The following is a 22,103-nucleotide window of genomic DNA, read 5'->3' as shown; positions in this document are numbered from 1 at the left end:
ATTGAAGTGAAGGTAATAATCGAAATCTCAATTACTATCGTAAAGTTCTTTAGAATTTATATATGTTATATAATACATATATTAATAATTATGGCTCAATCTTTATCGATAGAGTGAGTTACCGAACTAAGTTAGGGTGCGTTTCCAATGAATCTTTTGGGAATTGATTGAGCTTGTAAATCGCATCCCTCGTTATCGTCAAATCACTGCAAAGTACTCAAGTTCTGTTCATTCCGGAACGCCCTGCCTTTCACTAGCGAAGCTGCAACGATACGCTTTGGAACGTTTCGACTGCTCGTGTTCTGCTCTAGTTCGATCTTGTACGATACATTACTGTTCTACGACACGCTTTAGTAAAGCGCCCCGTGCATTTCCATGATTTAATTTCTACATCTCTTCATGCTCACAAATCCACTTTGCGCTCGTTACACCGAGTAGCAAGAATTTCGTTTGTCAACTTCGTTTCAACAAAACATATTCTGCGGTTCTTACGCAGAACCGTGTTATTAGAATGTTACAAAATTATTAAACCCTTCAAGTTAAATATGAAAGAATTAAACACATTCATTAAAATTCTTTTGTGCGCATTTATTGCTATACATATGTGTTTAATAAACAAGCACGCCGGTTGAAAATGATTACAGAGTCAAATAAAGGTGGCAGAAAAATTTAATAACTTTAAAATAATTTTGGCAGAATATAAAATTTAATCTATGACAAGTCTGAATAATCTATGAATATTCTGATTAATTTATGACAATTCGGTTAATGACGGACGTTCACAACAAATATAGTAAATAACACATATGGAATTACACACATATAGAATAGAATACATATAAGAATACACAACAATCAGAAATTACTAGGGTTAATAAATTATAAAATTATTCATACAATAACGTCAAACGGTTATTCAAATTAATAATCATGCATTCCATACCATAAGCTTTATGCAATCATATTATAATCGTAATATTTACAAATGAATCATAAAATTAGTTGAGAATGATAAGCGTAATGAGAATTACGGAACATTACAGTGATTCTAGATTTTTACATCAATAGTATTTCAAATGAATTTACAATATTTCAAGTAATTAACGCATATGCAGAAGAAGGTTACACTAAAACTTTTGATTCATACATGTTTAACATTTATCAAAAAATGTCTCTAAACAGTTGATTGAATACGTCTGATAGTGACGCCAACATGTGAACGCATCTAAATAGATTACGTTCGAAAGTACGACGGTATGAAAATGTCTCTGAATAATTGCTGAATAGTACAGCTGAATGGGAACCTCTGAATTGAGTTCTGTCCTGTCGGTTCGCCGTCGTGCTAATCCGAAACAGGATGAAAACTTTCTCAAGAACTCAATTGAAAACTCTCTACAGAGGTTCCGTGTACCTGGAGCTCGATCTCCTGGTCTCTCTCTCTCAGCAGGCCGTAGAATTTAGAGTCGAATGTCCCTCTCTCTCACTCTCTCGATAGGCCGTAGAATTTAGGGTCGAATGTCCCTCTCTCTCACTCTTTCTGCTCGTCGTGGTGACTGCAGGAATTGAACTCGAACTCTATCTTTCAGCAACCCGTAGGGTCTGCAGAAACTGATTATGCAGTGTACTTGGCCGTGGTAAGTCTCTACTTTGAATGTGCAACCAATTTGCACGAGATACGTGGCACGTAACGAAAACCTTTACAATACGTGTGTATTGTAATCTGAATGAACGTCTTACTCTGACCCTCGTCTCAGAAAGAATGAATGAAAATCTGACTGTCTGTTTGTAGCGTCGTCAAGAGAAATTGGGTCAAACAAAGCAAGATCAGACGTGAGTCGCGTCGAGGAGTCGGTCAACGTCCTCGGTATCAATCATGTACGAATGTACACAACTACATAGAAACCTTCTCATGCATATGCGTCCTTTAATTTTCTGAACATTACCGCCCGCCTTCATTAACCTCCGTTAATGAACAAATTAGAGATTATCATTGTTGATAGGTAATGGGCAGAGTTTTGCAATTGGTCGTTTTAGAATTGATTTTTGTGTCCGAATGGACACGACTCGTACAAGACCATCAGGGCCCGGGTGAGTTTGAATTATGCGCCCTAGAGGCCATTTAGACGGAGGGTAGCGCTCGTCAATGACTAGCACAAGGGAGCCATTTGACAGAGATGGAGATGGTTGATTCCACTTATGAATAGAATAGTAGCGCTGCAGACATTCCCTGGACCATCGCGACCAGAAACTATCCAACATTTGACGGGTCAATTGCCATCGAGAAAGTCGTGAAGACTTTACTGTCTCCAACGATGGTTCGGGAATGACTGAAGGTGCATTTCCCACGAGAAAGTGCCCAGGAGTCAAGGCCTGAAGGTCATCAGGATCATCCGTAAGAGGACTCAAGGGCCGTGAATTGAGTACTGCCTCAATTTGAGTTAGCAACGTATTCATCTCCTCAAACGTGAGCAATGTATCTCCCACTACGCGTTTTAAATGATATTTGACGGACTTAACTCCAGCCTCCCATTTTCCTCCAAAGTGAGGAGCAGCCGGAGGATGAAACTTCCATTGAGTGCCGTCGTTCGCTAGGACGGATGCCAACTCGCCTAGTTCCTTTGTTGAGGAAGAAAATAATCTTTTCAATTCGCAATCTGCTCCTGTGAAATTTGTTCCGCAATCGCTAGTCAACGTCGCACATATTCCTCTTCGAGAGGTGAAACGTTTATATGCTCCAATAAATGCCTCGGTGGTATAATCAGTGACCAATTCTAGATGAATTGCCGAAGTCGAAAAACAAACGAACAAAACCATATATGCCTTATACGTTTTGGCATTTTTTCCTTTCCAGGTTTTTATAGTGAAAGGGCCAGCATAGTCAACGCCTGAGTGCAAGAAAGGACGCGAAGGTGTGATTCGTTCAGATGGAAGTTGTCCCATTAGTTGTTGAGCTCGACTTTGTCGATATCGAGTGCATTTTACACACTTCAAAATAAAAGAGCGTATAGGAGCCCGCCCTCCAACGATCCAATAGTTGTTTCTGATATAATTAAGCGTGAGTTGTGTTCCTCCATGCATTGTTCGTAAATGGGAGTCTAAAATAATCAACGAGGTTAACGGTGACTTTCTCGGAAGAATCAGAGGATGTTTTGCGTTCGGAGGTAATAATGAGGCCTGAAGGCGACCTCCTATTCGTAGTAATCCGGTAGCGTCAAGAAAGGGAGTTAGTCTAGCAAGTGAATGAGATTTAGGCAATGATTGTCCGCTCGAAAGGAGTCTTTTTTCTTGACCAAATGAAGAATTTTGAATATGTTTTATCCAGAAAAATCGTGCATTGTCTATTTCTTGTGTGGTTAGTGGGATTGTTAATGATGATTGTGGATGCTTGCGCATTCGAGCAAGTACACGCTGACAAATGGCAGTAATGCGGAACAATTTCATTACTGTGGAATATTTATGAACAAGATCCCAAAGTGGTGGAGGCGTGAGATTAGTTGTGAAAATCTTAACTGGACGTTCTACAAGGTTTTCGTTAACAGAAAGTGCCTTGGGTGGCTGTGGCCACTTTGAGGAATTTTGTGACAGCCATGGGGGTCCGGTCCACCATGTTGGGTGTTCCGATAATTGAATGGGAGTCAATCCTCGGGTAGCAAGATCAGCCGGATTCTCATTACCCGGAACAAATTTCCAACGTGCGGAAGGTAAGGTTTCCTGAATGTAACACACTCGGTTGTGAACGAATTCTTTCCATCGAGATGGATGATTATTAATCCACGTGTATGTAATGGCAGAATCCGTCCACAGATAAATAGGAATATTTCCAATTTCAAGTACCTTCAATATGTGTGAACTTAACTTTACTAACAGAACAGCTCCGGAAAGTTCGAGTCTGGGTATCGTAAGTTTCTTTAATGGAGCGACTTTTGTCTTTGAAGCCACAAGATTTATTGAAATGATGCCATTTGAATCTGTAGATCTAAGATATACAGCGGCAGCAGCTGCTTGTTGGGAAGCATCACAGAAACCATGAATTTCGATTTTATCCGTTGACTTGCATCCAAGCCAACGAGGAAACGTGAGATGAGTCATTTCTTGAAGAGTATTGAGAAACGTGGTCCACTTGTTGGTTACCATCATAGGAAGATGGTCATCCCAATCGAGTTTAATGGCCCACAATTCTTGAATGAGTATTTTTGCTTTAATAGTGATTGGAGATAGCAAACCTAGGGGATCGAACAATGTTGAAATGGTGGACAAGATAGATCGTTTCGTAATGTGTTTTGTAGAAGGAAGTTTTAAGGTAAATTGAAAGGCATCAATTGCTGGTTGCCAGCATAATCCTAATGCGTTAAAAACTGTACTATCTTTGAATTCTAGCGATGTGAGGTTCGTTTGATGTTCAGTTGGAATGTCTTTAAGAATGGAAGGATAATTACTTATCCACTTTCGGAGAGTGAAACCGCCCGCCATGCAGAGTTGATTTAATTGAGTAATGATCGGTTAAACTTCGTCGATGGAATCTGCGCCTCCAAATACATCATCGACATATCGCCCTTTTGTCAACGATGGAATGGCACGAGGAAAGTTTTGACCTTCGTCTTCAATAAGTTGAAGTAAAGTACGAAGTGCCAAAAAAGGAGCACAAGCTAGTCCATATGTGACGGTAGTTAGTTCATATGTACGAAGACAGTTGCTCTGATTGAACCACAGAATACGTTGGAATTTCCAATCTTCTGGATGAACCTTGATTTGCCTGTACATCTTCTCCATATCAGAGACAAAGACACAATGAAATTTACTGAACCACACGAGAACATCAAATAGATTTGTTTGGAGTTTTGCTCCTGTGTGAAGAAGATCATTTAACGATACGCCGGAGGTAGTTCGACTGGAACCATTGAAAACAACCCGGAGTTTGGTGGTGAGACTGTGCTCTCTCATAACTCCATGATGGGGAAGGTAATACACAGGTTGAGGTTCAGGTTGAGATTCAGGGACTATTTGCATGTGTTCTAAGCTTTCATATTCGGACATGAATTTTGAATATAACTGGGCGTAAACAGAATTAGTTGAAAACTTGTTGGATAAGTTTGTACTTAATCGAACGGCATTATTTCGTGAGTTGCCTAACTGATCAGGAGACCGTTTGAACGGTAGTTTAACGATGTATCGACCATGAGCGTCTCGACTGTGTGTAGATACGAAATGATTTTCGCACTCTTGATCAGCGGAAGATAAAGATGAAGTGTTTACGGAAGGAATCTCATCTATTTCCCAAAAACGATGTAATAATCTGTAAAGTTCATCATCGACAGATACATGGTAGCTGTGCGAGGTATTACTAGAAACGTTAGTGTCTGTTGGACCGGACACAATCCATCCAAGTTTTGTGAATTGAGCAGTGGGTGAATGTGGGGGTCCCTTGATAACTTTATTTTCAATAATATGTCCATATATATCGGCGCCTAAAATTAAATCGATGGACCGAGGGGAAAGAAAATTCGGATCTGCCAATTGCAGTCCTTTTAGGTGCGGCCATATTGGTTTGTTAATTTGAGTAGAAGGAATTGATGTAGTAAGTTTACGTAAAATGTGTGCTTGAATTGAAAAATCAAACTTATTAAAACGATCTCTTAATTTAATAGTTGTGACACCCTTAGTTTTATTGGAATGTTGTGCACCGATTCCTACCAAAGAAATTGATGAGTGATTTCGAGGAAGTCGAAGTTGCTGAACGATACGTTCTGAAATCAAAGAGATTTCCGATCCTTGATCAAGTAAGGCTCGGATTTCGAAGGTTTCTTTGGTAGGTGATATAACCAGCACCCTCGCCGTAGCAAGAAGAACACACGGAATGTTATTATTTAGTCAACTGGAATGAAGAGTCTGAGCTTCAGAGGAAATTGAAGGTGTCGAACTATCCGATGATTCGACGGATTTTTTAGTAGTGTCGTGTTTAGATGAATTAAACTTATTATATTCTTTATGAATTGATGTATGATGACGCCGTCCGCATTTCTGACAGCGCTTTGTTATTTGACAGGCCGAGACTCGATGCGTTCCTAAGCAATTGAAGCATAATTTGTGCTTGTTGATAAGCGCGACTTTTTGCGGAACAGATTTCGAAGTGTACTGTGAACATTTAGATACATAATGATTTGATGAGCAGATAGGGCAGATGAATGAACTATTTACTTTATTTTCGGTTGACTTTCCTTGATAATGAGATTTGACTGCTTTTGAATTTGGCTGTAGTGGGAGTAAACCAGATCGAGAATTTTCAAATGCTTGAAGAGTTAACAATTGAGAAATGAGAAATTCACTAAATTGTTGCCAAGTAGGCGGCTCCTTGGATGATCCTAATTGTTTCTCCCAAGCCTTAACAGATTCGGAATCGAGACGTTGCACCACGACAAAAATAAGAAAATCATCCCATGTCGAGACAGGGCGTTCTAAACTTTCGAAATTTCGGTAAATTTGCATAACTTGTGTATATAATTTCTTTAGTTCCACGGCAGATTCTTTCGTCATGCGCTTGATTGAAAACAATGAATTCATTGCTGCGTGAACGAGAAGACGTTTATTTTCATAAAATGAATTTAGTGCATCCCATGATCTCTGAAAATTTTCAGCTGATAACGTTGTATTTTTTAATATTGAGGCGGCGGAGCCAGTGAGACTGATTATCAAATACTGAAGCTTTTCTACGGATGACAATGTCGGATTTGAAATAACAAGCGATTGAAATAAATCTTTAAATGAAAGCCAATCCGACGGAGTTCCGTTAAATTTTGGGAGATCAAGTCGTGGGAGACGCGCATGATGAAAGAATGCCGGAATTTCAGGAGAGGAGAATGATGCGACCTGAGTAGACGGTGTACTAGGAACGCCTTCCTGCTCAGACTCGAGTAAAGAATTTATTTTGTCAACTACATTAACGTAATATTCATGAGTTTGAGAATAAAGATTTGTAGTAAAATATACGTGACTTTGAATAACAAGACGATCATCGTCATTTAATTCGTGCATTGCTACTAATATTGCCTTGTGTTCCAAGCAGAAACGCTCCCAGTCATCTTTCAAGGTCGACAAGCGAGACTTTACTCTATTCGTAGTAACATCTGACAATCCGTCACCAACAAAACTATCATATGCCTTCGTTATGAATTTAGATAAAATAAACTGTTGCTCAATGTGAGCTTGCACGTGGCTGAGCCTCATCTTCAATAATTCTCCGTTCTCTTCTCTTTTTTTTTTTTGTTTTATATATATCCGGCTCGAAGGACCAAAAAATGTTTAATAAACAAGCACGCCGGTTGAAAATGATTACAGAGTCAAATAAAGGTGGCAGAAAAATTTAATAACTTTAAAATAATTTTGGCAGAATATAAAATTTAATCTATGACAAGTCTGAATAATCTATGAATATTCTGATTAATTTATGACAATTCGGTTAATGACGGACGTTCACAACAAATATAGTAAATAACACATATGGAATTACACACATATAGAATAGAATACATATAAGAATACACAACAATCAGAAATTACTAGGGTTAATAAATTATAAAATTATTCATACAATAACGTCAAACGGTTATTCAAATTAATAATCATGCATTCCATACCATAAGCTTTATGCAATCATATTATAATCGTAATATTTACAAATGAATCATAAAATTAGTTGAGAATGATAAGCGTAATGAGAATTACGGAACATTACAGTGATTCTAGATTTTTACATCAATAGTATTTCAAATGAATTTACAATATTTCAAGTAATTAACGCATATGCAGAAGAAGGTTACACTAAAACTTTTGATTCATACATGTTTAACATTTATCAAAAAATGTCTCTAAACAGTTGATTGAATACGTCTGATAGTGACGCCAACATGTGAACGCATCTAAATAGATTACGTTCGAAAGTACGACGGTATGAAAATGTCTCTGAATAATTGCTGAATAGTACAGCTGAATGGGAACCTCTGAATTGAGTTCTGTCCTGTCGGTTCGCCGTCGTGCTAATCCGAAACAGGATGAAAACTTTCTCAAGAACTCAATTGAAAACTCTCTACAGAGGTTCCGTGTACCTGGAGCTCGATCTCCTGGTCTCTCTCTCTCAGCAGGCCGTAGAATTTAGAGTCGAATGTCCCTCTCTCTCACTCTCTCGATAGGCCGTAGAATTTAGGGTCGAATGTCCCTCTCTCTCACTCTTTCTGCTCGTCGTGGTGACTGCAGGAATTGAACTCGAACTCTATCTTTCAGCAACCCGTAGGGTCTGCAGAAACTGATTATGCAGTGTACTTGGCCGTGGTAAGTCTCTACTTTGAATGTGCAACCAATTTGCACGAGATACGTGGCACGTAACGAAAACCTTTACAATACGTGTGTATTGTAATCTGAATGAACGTCTTACTCTGACCCTCGTCTCAGAAAGAATGAATGAAAATCTGACTGTCTGTTTGTAGCGTCGTCAAGAGAAATTGGGTCAAACAAAGCAAGATCAGACGTGAGTCGCGTCGAGGAGTCGGTCAACGTCCTCGGTATCAATCATGTACGAATGTACACAACTACATAGAAACCTTCTCATGCATATGCGTCCTTTAATTTTCTGAACAATATGCGACGTCCTTCTAAAATAAATATAGAGCAGTAGAGTATTTTTAAATATGTTTAGAAGAGTACAAATATGACAAATTACGTTATAAATTTATAATATAATTTATAATAAACATTTCAAATAATCTCTATTACGCTAATTCTTGAAGGATCACGGTAACTTAATATCAGCAAATTGTGTAATACGTTTATGCAATAATATTGACGTGACTAAATAGGCAAACGTCCTATATAAAGGAACACGGCAAAATTGAACGCTTTCCGAACTTTGCTGCGTATGTTGCATATCTAATAAGAGCACATTTTACATATTCTGCATATATTTCGTCTTGTAGGACGCAACAGTGAATCACGTAATTCTCTGTCGGACATGCCGCCATTTACCCGGAGTACGGCGTTATGGTAATTCTAGTGATGTGCAGATCACTGCTTGTTGAGACGTTGAATGAGGTTTCAACAGGAATCAAGTAGTTTCGTACAAATGTTCCCGACCTTTAATAATTTAATCCAGTTATTGGAAGCTCGGAGACAACCTTAGTCAGCCAGAACTGTTCTGTACAACTCAAAGCTGTTATTTAAGTCGGAATTTGCGTAGGTATGTGAGAAACATATTCGGATATATATTTCCGTGTGATTATATATACATCCACAAAGGAGATAATGGAGAGAACAATATGTAAATATTTAGAAAATGAACTACTCTTTTAATAAGCAATTGACTCCACGTTTTATAATTAGCGGAACAAAATGAGCAGAATCAATTGTTAATAATATTTTTATTTGTTTATTTGCTGCTAAAAGTTGCGAAAGAAAAAAATTTGTTGCTGTTAGTTTTTTTTTTAAATCAATGTTCCGCTAAAGAAAGATTAAGTTAGCGCAACAATTTATAAAAAATACAATATATAAACAATATTATTAAATTATACGTAATAATAATATGGAAATTTGTTGCTAATTTGTTGCTCTTAGCAAGAAATTAGCAACAAATTCCCATATTATTATTACGTATAATTTTATTATTTTTTATATATTGTTCCGCTAACTTAATCTTCCTTTAGTAGAACATTAATTAAAAAAACTAACTAATAGAGCAACAAATTTTTTCCTTTCGCAACTTTTTAGCAGCAAATAAAAATATTATTAACAATTGATTCTGCTTATTTTGTTCCGCTAACTTATAAGACGTATTGACTCCATCACTTGTCTTACATACAGATTTTTTCCTTGTTTGGAATAAGGTCATGCAACACTCAAATAGTCTCACCAGTTTAATTTTGTATTATTCTTCTTGTAGAAGAGCTTTCAAGAGATATTGAAAGATGCTTAAAAAATATTGAAGGAGAACATCTATTTTTCACTTTTCCTTCAAACCTGCTCACAATGATTTGATGATATTTAAGTCAGACAGTTACGCTGGGGAAAAACGTTGAGACTGTTGAAGAATAGAAGTCTCATTTTGAAAAATAGAGAGAAGTAAATTTCTTTCTCCAATATCACTTATATAATCAATTGTTCTGCTAAAAAGAAATAGTACATTATTCCACCGGTGACTATTCAAGCGATGACCTTATTCCAAGAATAAAATCTGTGTTAAAGACAAATAATGAAATTTAATCTCTCATTAATGTGAAAAAAAGTCGTGTATTTCTTGGGTGTTCACATTTTTCTGTCCATTCCGTGTATATACATAGTTGTAGAATTATGTTTCCCCCGACGTACGGAGCGCCCCTAGTTATTCTTCCCTTTCTTACACGGTACTTGAGTCGGACGACATAATTTCCACTTTTTACTTTGTAATTCCCGTGAAAGTCTTTCAGCGCGGAACTGTATTCCCAGATAAAATGGCGCGGTATACGATACCGCGTCGATCTTTGAAACAAAGTTCCTCGCCACGGCACATAAAACTTCTTTAACGGGTTTTTATTTTCTTATTTGACGTGTGTATTACATACACGTTACCGTACGTCGGTCCTCCTTGCTATCGTCAGTATATTCTTCGTGACGCGACGCTTTGGAACGCGCGCGTGTGCGTGTGTGTGTGTGTGTGCACGTCGGGACCTCTACTTTACAATAACCTCGTCTATCCGCCGCTTTTGGAGTGCATAGCACATATCTGTTTCCTTCATAATAACGTGAAGTCACTTTAACTAGCAGCATCCTCATGCAAGACGAGTAGCTGCGAGAGACTTCTTTCTTTATATCTCGAGTGCAATACGTAGCAGTGATCCAGTTAAATAAATAAAACGACTCTCGTCTCGAAATACGATTCTTCTTACGGGCGAACTACGAGCATCGGGAAGTAATAGAAATGCTAGTAAATCCAATACAAGAGACAAGTTCCGTCGAGGAGAATACAAAGGAATCGAGATACATTATGAGTCACATGACGCGACCGGTGATTCGTATTGCTGTGCTTCGTTGAATTGATCACCGATGATGTATGTTGCAAAAATTGAGAGTAATGATGATCCTTATATCGCACTTTTCATCGAATATGCGTAATGTTTGAAAGGTCTAATAAAATGTCGCTCTGCAATAATCACCGGTGTATCAATTAAACGCCGCATTCCCCGCGATTTATGTCATTATTGATTGATATGTGAAACAAGGTTGACAGTATACGGAAATGCGATTTATGATGCAGCGCTCGAATAAAACGATAAACGGAACGAAATCGCATTTCAAAATCTGACGGATAAGCGTTAATACAGAGGGGGATTGGGAAAATGGCGCGTCAACGTTGTCGGAAATTAAGCGACGGGGAAAAGATCCGGGGAAAGCTAAACGCGGCGGCAATATTTTTCCGCACCGCACACTCATACGTCACGAAATACGTTACGAGCTTGCACACCGGCGATTCGTATTCCGCTGCCATATATTTTCGATTGCCGCGCGCGCGCGCGCGCGCGCGTGCACGCGCACGAATATCATCCGCAAGGACTCCCATTAATTGTTCCCCAGCTATCATCGTCATTCGAGCGCCCGCTCGATCGCCTATTTGTCACCCGCCGATTGCGAAAATGATCGAGATCTGCCGCGCAAAGTTGTCAACCGCCATTTTCACCGTTGTTCGTTAAGAGCGGGTAGAAAAAAAAAATGACGCTCGCTCGGTACACGAAAAACAAAAATATGTACCGCGTGTACACGTGTAATGTCGCATGTCGTTTGTGAATTTGCTTTTCATTCGCTGGGCTACCTTACACCTAGGCATGCGGAAATTTCGCTGATGTTATTGTTTGAAATGGCAGTCGAAATCAACCAGCATCCTTTCCCGAAACGAGATGTAATATGCATGCTAATCGCGAACACGATATTCCGCGTGAGCCATCAAGGCGGAACGTGCGGATACATCGCGATAATTAGACGGCGTATTATAATTATATTATACGTAACGTTCCTAGTTTCTTCATATTCAATTAATATTAACGAAAAGAGATAGATCTAGAGATAGATCATGTCTTTTGTAATTAATGATAAAGCTTCTCCTTTTTAATTATTATAAATTCTTAATGAACTACGTGTGTGTATATATAGATCTTTAATATGCAGATTATTATCGGATGCAAAAGTATCTGATTTAATATTGGATTTGCTTCAGCGCGTGAACCTGGCTATTGTTTTTTCATTATCTGTGATGGATTTTCAATTGGAGGATAACTTCTGTATCAGGGTTATTGTATCCCAGGGATACAATAGTTCATTAAAAATTTATAACGGTTATTTGCTCGTACTTATCAAAATACATTACTTTTGGAGATTCACTGTATTAATATGCAAATATCATATTATGTTTTCCTTACTAAAAATAATTGTAACTTGTAATCTAACTTTACATAACATGCTGGGCAATAGATATGCTATTAATATTAATTAATTATTATTCAATGTTACACAGCGACTAATATATTTTTTTATAATAAATATTAAAATTCTAAACTTTGATTGATATGCGTTAATAAAATGTTAATATGTTGATTCACTTCTTATTGTACGATCCTCAACAGCGATTAATATTAACTATTACTAGAAGTACTTCACATTTTCATGAGTGTTGCATGCATGCATAAACGGACACTTGTCAATTAAACGGATTATGCAATTAATCTTTACTTAGTAACTTATTTTATTTATTATTTATATACTATTACTTATTAAATAAAACTTTAAATGCTTAATACACGTGTTTGCATCGCGCGGGACGTTTTTTGTGCTTCGAGATAAACTGAAAATCTCGTGTATATCAGCGAATAGCTGGCAGTTTTTTTATTTCATCTTTCTTTTTTTTATTTATTTCGCGAACATTATTCTCGTACCTTTATTTGTCAAGACGTGCGCTTTTAGCTTCTTGCTTTTAAAATAGGCTTTCGTGTATGTTGAATACAAAGCGATTCTTGCATATTGAAAAGAGAGAGAAAGAGATACAAAGAGAGGGAGAGAAAGAGAGAGAGAGAGAGAGAGAGAGAGAGAGAGAGAGAGAGAGAGAAAAGAGAGCAAATAAATAGAACTATAATTCTACCATGGAGAATAAAGAAAAGAACGCGGGAACAGGAAAGCTTGTACAAGCTGCTCTTTCAGCTTCGTCTTCGTCTTTTCTTTTTTTCTTTCTTACTACGAATAAAGCTGGCTGTGTAATTGTGCGATACGTGTCGTGCTACTGAGAATTGCAGAACATCTATAAAAGTAGTATTAAATAAATATGTAAGCAGCGATAAATTTCTTAAAAAAATTAATTAATAGAAAATGTAACAAGATAACATAATTTTACAGTAAAAAATTGTATTGATGTTTTTTCTATCTCGCTTTTTATTCTTTATATATAGTAAATATAGACAAATATTAAAGTTGTAATTGTAATAAATAAAATGTTAAAGTTAATAGGATATTCTATTTATTGCTCACAAATTTACTATTTCTACAAACAGTTTTTGTTCTCGATTTTATAATTAAAACATCCAATTAATTTTTCTATCCCTTCCTTCGCTTCATTTTGTGAACATGATTAAGTTAACAATATCCATTAAAGCGATAAAATTTTAAACCTAATTGATTTGTTTAAGTAAATTGATTATATTACTAAAAGCTTTAAATGGCGAGGAGTTATTTCCTATTTCCCCAACTGTAGAAATATTTTATTTGTATAAAAGCTATCGAGAGAAATAAAAGCCTTATATATTCAAAGGCCCGTTGTGCAACAGTGGCATTGCCCTTATTGCGCAAGTTACCCCTTTTTTTAAGAAAAGAAAATCTCATTTTATCATTTTATTTATAAATGAAATAGCAAAATACCGCGACGGTCGATCCTGCCATCAGCATGAAAGAGATCCGTAGCATCGCCAGCTACGTATATACATCGTTGTAGCGATCGTGTAACCGCAGGACGGACCCTGTATAATGCATTACACGGGGGTAGCCGGCGGGCAACGAACGACCGAAATCTCAGCACCGATAACATATGTACGCGTATCTGCGCGTTTACATCTACATAGATTCTAGGGCGAAAAGGGAAGGAGGGGAGCATTCGGCTCTCGCGCGCACCCTCGTGGATATGCATGAGGCGAAGAGGGTACTTTCGCTCGGGGCGAAATTTCGGATGGGACTTAAGTACCTGGCGTAGTCCCCGAGTGTTGTATGGTCTCCAGGGCCGCGTATAATTGCCGCCTATCTAACGTGAACCGCTTTCTCTTATCCTCTCTCCCGTACCTTTCTAATTTCGCTAACCGCCACCAGCCGGATCTCTCTCTCTCTCTCTCCGTCGTTGCTTCCGCCATTTCCATTTCCGGTCCCTTCTTTCTTACACTGCGGAACAATGCGATCGCGGTGTACCTATATGCTCGCGTGCGCGCGCAATAGTCGGGTGTCGCTGAATTTGCATTCCAGTCGAATGAAATATGCATTTCCTGTCGCGCGACGATCTTCCGTCGACGACCTCGCGGCCCCGACGACGATTCGGCTGTCGCGCCATTCGGTGTAACGTGTCTCAGCTGCTTTCTATTAATTAGCGTCGCGACGCATTCCGTCACGATGCATTCCGCCGGGGTACAAGAGCCCGCGCGCTTGTTATAGCACGTGACGCAGCCCGCCGTCATCTCGGACGCGGGGCGAAAGGTGGGGCAGATCGTACGAAATCGTCGTTATCCGGTCGAGCCGCCCGTGGCGAATTAAGTAAATTACGAGTGGGATCGTTGGGCGCGTTTCCTCCGTCGTATGAGCCTAAGCGCGCGGCGGAGAAACGGCGGCGTCTACCACTTTGCTGCGGTTAGAATACGAAACGCCGTTAATGGCGGTTAAATAACGCTTGCAGTAAATCTCCGTTTAGTGACAGAGACAGAGACAGAGACAGAGACAGAGAGAGAGAGAGAGAGAGAGAGAGAGAGAGAGAGAGAGAGAGAGAGAGAGAGAGAGAGAGAGAGAGGGGGGGGGGGAGACAGTAAAAAGCTGTGTGGGCAGTAGTCTAATTTAATTTTTCTTCATCAAAACTGTTAGCAATGATATCATATTCATAGATTATTTACTAGATTCGGATTATTACATAAACCCGTTTGCTTCATAATTTTCTGCCTTGAAAAATAGTTTTCATCCTTTTCCGAGGAAACTTAATTTTTTGTGTTAATTGTGTCACTTTGGAGAAAAGGTGCGATATTAATTTTTACGAAACTTTCTATGTTTAAAAAAAGTGCTTACGTATGGTACTTTGAAGGATTAAGAAAAATTTAGAGAGCACAAAATTTTCGATTTACAAATATGCCCCCTGCGCTCGTTCCGACTCATTTCGCAACAAAGCATATTCCGTCAGAGATGGAGTGTGTGTCCCCGAGATGATAATTAAGTATAATTAATGAAGAGGGACAAAAAACTAAGGTGTTCTCCGGGCGGCAGCAGCCAGCAGCAAATAAAGTGGAACTCCCGCGAAACGAATTGTTACAAAGCGCTGGAAACCATAATGGGACGATGTTTTTTCCTACGACGATGCAATTTTTTTATGGACGGGACAAACGAGCTTCCGTACAGCGTATATACGTCGGCTCTAACTTCCGGCGACTCGTTTACAACGGACGGAAAGTTTTCGCTCGCGTCTGCGAAAGTGTCCGCTTCGAAAATCGGCACGGCGAAAACGAGAGAGGGCCTCGCACTTTCCACCGGGGGATCTGATTTTCCGACGTGCTCCCGCGGTCAGACCAAGTTCGTGGATGGCATTTCAAAGAGGGGACCCACCCCTAACTCACTCTCGTGTCCGTGTGTCTCCACCGGCGCTTAGAGCCCCGTCACTTACGAGTTTAAGATAGAGACCAGGGTGCCATACCCGGCGATCCTGCACGGCTGGCAGGATTTGTGACGAATGGCGATGCGTTCTCTAGTTTTATTAGATACACTCGGGATTTGTCGATTATGGTCCCTGGACCTGGACCGTTATTGCAGCTACGTCGGATTATGACGTCAGAAGCGAAAATTCTCTCCGTTCCTCTTTTTCTCTTTCTCATTTCCATTTTTTGGGCGGATTATTTTACGCTACAAATCAATGTTCTAACCAAGTGCAGTTTGTATAATCACTTTTATCATTTTTTTTTCGTGTGAATAGGTTGAGAAGAATTAAACAAATAAATAAAAAATACGCGTTTCTCAAAAAATAACAATCTAGTTATAGCAATGGTTATTTTCTGAGAAACGCGCACAATAATTAATTAAAGAAATAGAACGCATGCAATATCTATAATTTTTAAAAATAAAATCCTAGTGATAGTAGCTTTAATTCTCCTTAAGAAAATAATTACAGAATTAAGCCAATAAAATACATTTATACGTGTTATATAAAATAATGTTATTTCAACTCAAGCAATACAGTATTTTTTTGCTTCAATGTAAACGTAAAAAAATGTTAAACAAAAAAACCGAAACATGTAATTATGTTATCTTAACGTAATTACATGTTTTATATTTATAAATAAATAAAACTTGACATTTGCATTGTAAAATCCAGTCGCAGCAGCGATTAATTAATGTCTGCATGATAAAACGGAAGGCGCAATTGAAGAGGCGCATTTTTAAAAATTAGAATAAATAAAGCGTTAGAATAAATAAGGCTAAGTAAATTGTAATCTCTCCGTTTGAAGTACATAAATCTATCCGACTAACAGCAATTCCCGAAGGATAAATTGGCCGTGCTGTCTGCGAAAATGAGACTGCCGCGACTGGACTTTATAATGCAGATGTCAAATTAAGGCAGTAAATTAGGCGCTAAATCGCGTTAGTAAGCGAGCAAACGTTAGCTGTATTAAATTTTCACGCACACTTGGCAATGCGAAAATTGTGTCCTCGTACTTATCTTATTTAAATTTACGCGTAAAGCCGGATACCAGACTAGACAAACGTGCGCGAGCAAACATGAATGAACAACTTACTTCAATTAGTGCGCACGGCACCGTCAGCAAATTATTCATTCATGTTTCTTCGTGCTTGCTGGCTTTGGAGCTTTACGTATATCTATTTAAATGTGTGTTTTATTAACAAATGTTATATAAATATATTGTAAATTATATATAGAAAATTCATCGATTATATCTAAGTAAGCCATCAATATTAAATTTCGCATTATTCATTTAGCGAGCATTGCACTTGATTCTTTAAAATCAAAGAGAGCTGGTAATTTATTCTTCCCGTTTTAATCGGCTGCTCGAAGATCGTAGGCTGACATGTGTTGCAAAAAATTTCTCGCGCTGAAAATTATCGCGTCGGTGGTACGACGGTGAGAGCGGAATTACCATTGTTCCGCGCGAATAGATGCTCTCTTTACTTACATGCACCTCGTGACGTGGCGTCATATTCGGTGAGATGGGTGCCGTCGCACGGATGCTTCCACCTTTATATTATCCCGGTTTTCGGTCGCCTGTCAGAAGTTCGTGCGCCCGCTGTCGTCGCCCCTGTTGGGCCTCAGAATTTTACGAGGTAACGTCATCGCCACAAGGAAGCCGGGATTACGGAATGCAGACGCGAGATTTAGCGACGGCAAGTATGTGTATGTGCCACGTATAGCTCCTCCTTTTGCGGGGCACAGCTCTCCTCCTTAGTCCCACGGGGCACGCCGCAAGGCGGCTGCTTCAAACCGCAATTTGCTCAGACATGACAAAATAAAATGCAACGCAAAAGCACACGGAAAACAGAACTCGCGTTTATGATCATTTTTACGATTTTCTATTAGCAACAGTTCATCAAATTCCCTTTTATTATATTGCAATCGTGAATATATTATAAGAAAAGAGAAAGAGGGAGAGAGAGAGAGAGAGAGAGAGAGAGAGAGAGAGAGAGAGAGAGAGAGAGAGAGAAAGAATCTGGAATAAAATTAAACTCATCCGAAGATTGAATAAAATCTTGATTAAATCTTGCCATTAAATAAAAGGATTTATAATTCAAGTGTATCTAGAATATTCGAGACAGTTATTGATATCCCAAAAGTTCATATGATCAACAGGATAATATAACTTTGGCCGAACAGAGATAAAATTAGATTTCCCATTTCCTACTGCTATTGATTTTTGCAGTCCATTTAAATAATTGCTAACGGAATATAATACTATGCTTTATTTCATTCGTTAAATAATATGACAAAATATAAATGTTTATTCTATGTAAAAATTAATTTCTGATATTCAGTTTAAAAGATTTCTTCTTGATCAAAATCAATCATGAATTGTGATATTCTCGATAATTTTAAGAACTAATTATAATAAGGAAATTGTAAATTTATGTTGAAACCTTTAATAAACTTTTATAAAAAATTTTTATAAGAATTGCTGCAGAAAAAAAAAATTTTATAATATATATTAAAAAAAATGTTATTATTTAAATAAAAATTGTAATAAAGATATAACACACTCTGTGTATGTTAGTATTTAATACTATTTTTAATTTATGTTATTGTTTATTAATATTATAGATATGCAAAATAAAGTGGAATAATTAAAATAAATTGAACATTTAATAAATTATTATTAATACTCGTATTCATATTACACGTGAACGTTCAATAATGCATTGCAAATTTGTTAGAGATTACATTAATATAGCGGGCATATGATTATAATCATTATTTGATGAAGGAAGCTTTCAAGAAGTTGTGTCAAAAGCGAGCGGTTCTCCATCTTCATGGTTAGCATTCCTTCGGTAAGAGTTTAGTGTACCATTTCACGAACATCTCAGTTATAAATGCATCCAATTATTGTTGTAGGTAACCTCCTCGTAAATACTCAACGAGACATCAATTTAACTGCATTTTTTATGATCTGGCAATTAAGGAAACCGGCAAATTTTCCCCGAGATAAACTTCTGAATGGCCAACAATGCCCCGTTTTATTGCGCGGCTCGTGACTTCATTGTGACATAAAACTTCAATAAGGTAGACGTAGTCGTCGTTTATTTAAAGTAAATAAAGACCGGCGGAATAACTCGCGAGTTGAAATCGCGCCATTATTAAGTGGCTGCTGCCCCCGCAGTGCTTGCCCCATGAATAATTGAAAAGTCATGTTGGAGCGCCGCATCGCTCTTGATGACAAATTAGCCGCCGAGTGCCTCTTATTCCGCCTTCCCTGGCAAAAGTGGCCGAATGTTTCGGTGGCAAACGACGAGCATCGTCGTAATTCACCAAGCTATTTGATGATCCTTTTGTAATGTCGCGAGTTTCTTAGAGGAGAATGCACGCGCGCACACACACAACGGGAGGGGGAGAGGGGGGAGGGGAGAGGAGGGAGACAGGGGAAATGGCGAAAGGGAGGGAAAGAGAGGGGGCGCAGCGCAGATCTGACTTTCAGATCCTCCCTCGGCGAGGAGGCGGCGCGCGGTCGCCGGCTTAACCGTCCTGCCATAAATTACTGACCTTGATACATTACCACGTGGCTGCTCCAGTGAGCTCTGCATCTACCACCGTCTTTGATATATGTACACGCTGTATCCTCGCGCGGTTCCGCATGCACGTAGGCGCGTATACGCGCTTGTACAACGTTTAACGTGCGCTACACGTTTATACGCGCGACAATTTTAATACTTTCCAAAAGAGGGGAAAACCCACTTCACATCCCCCCGTGTAAAACTGTCCGCGAACGTTAGGAACTGCGAAACCGACGAAACGCCGGCGTTCGCGATGTTACACGCAATGCGGGACAATTTAATTAATGACCGAGCACGATGGTCTTTCATGCACGTCACAATAATTTTCCATGTTTCACGATAATTTTCCATGTTAATGATTTAACATGGAAAATTATCGTGTTTGCGGTTTAACTTTGAGCGTTCTCGACTTTTCGCAACAATCGAATAAACGTACATACGCTCGAAATGGTCGCCTTTCATTTTTTAATTACAACGCCGAATTAAATTTGTATTGTTAAATATTATACAATTAAGGGTTTGTTTGGGAAACACGTAATAATTTTAAAACTACTTTTGATTATGAAGGTGACGTAAGAAAAGAACGGAAGACGCAGATCTTCGCTGAATTAATTCCGAATATTACACTTTTATATGAAAGTAATATTCAAATAATCAAAATAACGTTCGTTTAAAGCTTGGATGAGCAAATTAGACATAATAAAAGTTATCATCAATGATAATACGTAATGATATTAAATATGAAATTGACTCACTATACGGGTGCTTTCAATCTTTTGGAGGATCAAATACTTTGCAAAAACAGTCCACTGCGCTAAATTGATAACTTACACACTTACAGCATTCACATGAGCACTAATGGATTTGCTCGGATTAAAATAAATTTAAAAATCGCCCTTCTCTGCACGATATTAAAAAAAAAAATAATAATAATTCTACGCATGCTATACATAATAATTTTTTAGCGTAGCGCGACGCGGACGCGATGAGATTGTGAGCGGTAGATAAACTCGCAAGAGTAGAACGTCCGTGATTTCGCCCGTTGCGCGCGGCTTGGCGACATCGCCGCGCGGTCGCGACAAATTCGAAAATTCCGGGGCAGTAAAATGCGCCCCGCGGACGAAAAAAATTTCACGCAAACGTAGGCTAAACTCCGGCGTAACGAAACGTGACGCGTTTACGATGCAACTGCGCCTTGATATACATCACCTCTATTCTGTACGTGCATATTGTGGAAATGTACGTTACTTGATATTTTACGGTACGTATGCACGTACATCGTGTGAAAATGGTATTTTTGCATGAGGATAACTGCGGCAGCCTCGGGGGCAGTTAAAAAAAAAAACCACACACATCTAGACTCTGACACTCCGCGGGGGGAGAGAGAGAGAGAGAGAGAGAGAAGGGGGGGAATGATAGCCCGAATCAATTCCTGTTTTTAAATTACAAAACTGATTGCCCGCGAGGGTCGAAACGCTCCTAGATTAAACACGCATGTTTTGAACATAGAATGTAATAATAGAATTTGACATATTTCAGAGTGAAGTATCGGTGGAATTTCGAAAACCGAAATGTTTGTCGGCTTTGAAAATATCGATGGTTTCCCCCCCTCACCCATCCCCTCTCACGTGGAATAAACATGTCGACTTCATCAAGATTCCCGTCGTAAATTATACGCAAATATTTGAAGAGGAATCATTGAAAGACGCAGAAATAACTGACGTCTGATACAAGCTGGAAATCTTCAGAGATTGATACGCGCGGTGATATTCATCAGATATCTCCGCCGTATTTTTCAGTGCGTACGAGAAGGGGAAAAAAAACATGCGCGAGCCCGCGAATGTGTCAGGTGCACGTATACGTATGCATATACATATGTCGCGAGTGGCCATGTATACGGCCGCGAATTTCTATCCGAACGATTCAATTTCTCGACGATAGCGTCGCCGTCTACCATTGACGCTCCGCTGCTGCAAACTGGAAAAAAAAAAGAGAGAGAGTACGCTCGCACGTACGGCGCGGCCTCACACGTGCACACATACGCTCAGACCCGTCGCTACTTCGCGTTTCGCCATGGCACGGAAAAAATGAGCGGATGATTAACGAGGACGGATTAATGACGGTGTCGTTGAACGTCGCTACTCGATGCGCAATCTGCGCGTCGAGTTTCCGATTGATATTATCGCGTGGTACGCGATATTGTTGTATAAACGTTACGTCCTCGGTATCGATTCACCGTTCAATTAGTTGTATCCTTAAGATCCTTAGGGGTCGCTTTAAGTAACTCGGTTTGCGATCGCCAATCGCGAGGTTGAGGTTGTGTCGTGTCCTAATTACAATTTACAAAAGAGACGGGAAATTGATTGGAAATACCTGTATTTTATATTGATTTTTATAGTCAGCAACTTGCCGATTAATGCAAAACGTTATAAACCAGGTCGCCATTAAATATTACTTAAGCTTGCCTCCAACAAGATTCAATAATTAACCTCGGAAATTAGAACGCAGGCGGCCAAGTTCTAAAAGTACAACATATATAACTTATGTAAAAAAGGAATTTTTTTTTCCCCCTAGAGAATTCGTACGTATGTTTGGGTCAC

At 38.9% G+C, this 22,103-nt stretch overlaps 2 protein-coding genes across 2 annotated transcripts in view; both read right to left on the bottom strand.

Annotated features, from left to right (window-relative positions):
* The window catches only part of LOC105828797 (protein artichoke), a 184,796-nt gene that overhangs the window by 98,856 nt on the left and 63,837 nt on the right, over nt 1-22,103 (bottom strand). The window lies entirely within an intron of this gene.
* LOC118646591 lies at nt 1,978-4,470 on the bottom strand. The gene has a single exon (XM_036289793.1). It carries the CDS (start codon nt 4,468-4,470, stop codon nt 1,978-1,980), a length of 2,493 nt encoding a protein of 830 aa, XP_036145686.1.

The sequence above is a fragment of the Monomorium pharaonis genome, chromosome 1 (assembly GCF_013373865.1).
Source record: "Monomorium pharaonis isolate MP-MQ-018 chromosome 1, ASM1337386v2, whole genome shotgun sequence".
NCBI classification, from domain to species: Eukaryota; Metazoa; Arthropoda; class Insecta; order Hymenoptera; family Formicidae; genus Monomorium; species Monomorium pharaonis.
Note: the sequence above shows the minus strand (reverse complement) of the source record. Positions and strands in the feature narration are given on the sequence as shown.

Bases quoted from the DNA above. Each gene is read 5' to 3' on its own strand.
- LOC118646591 (XM_036289793.1), bottom strand. From the start codon at position 4,470: ATGGCGGGCGGTTTCACTCTCCGAAAGTGGATAAGTAATTATCCTTCC.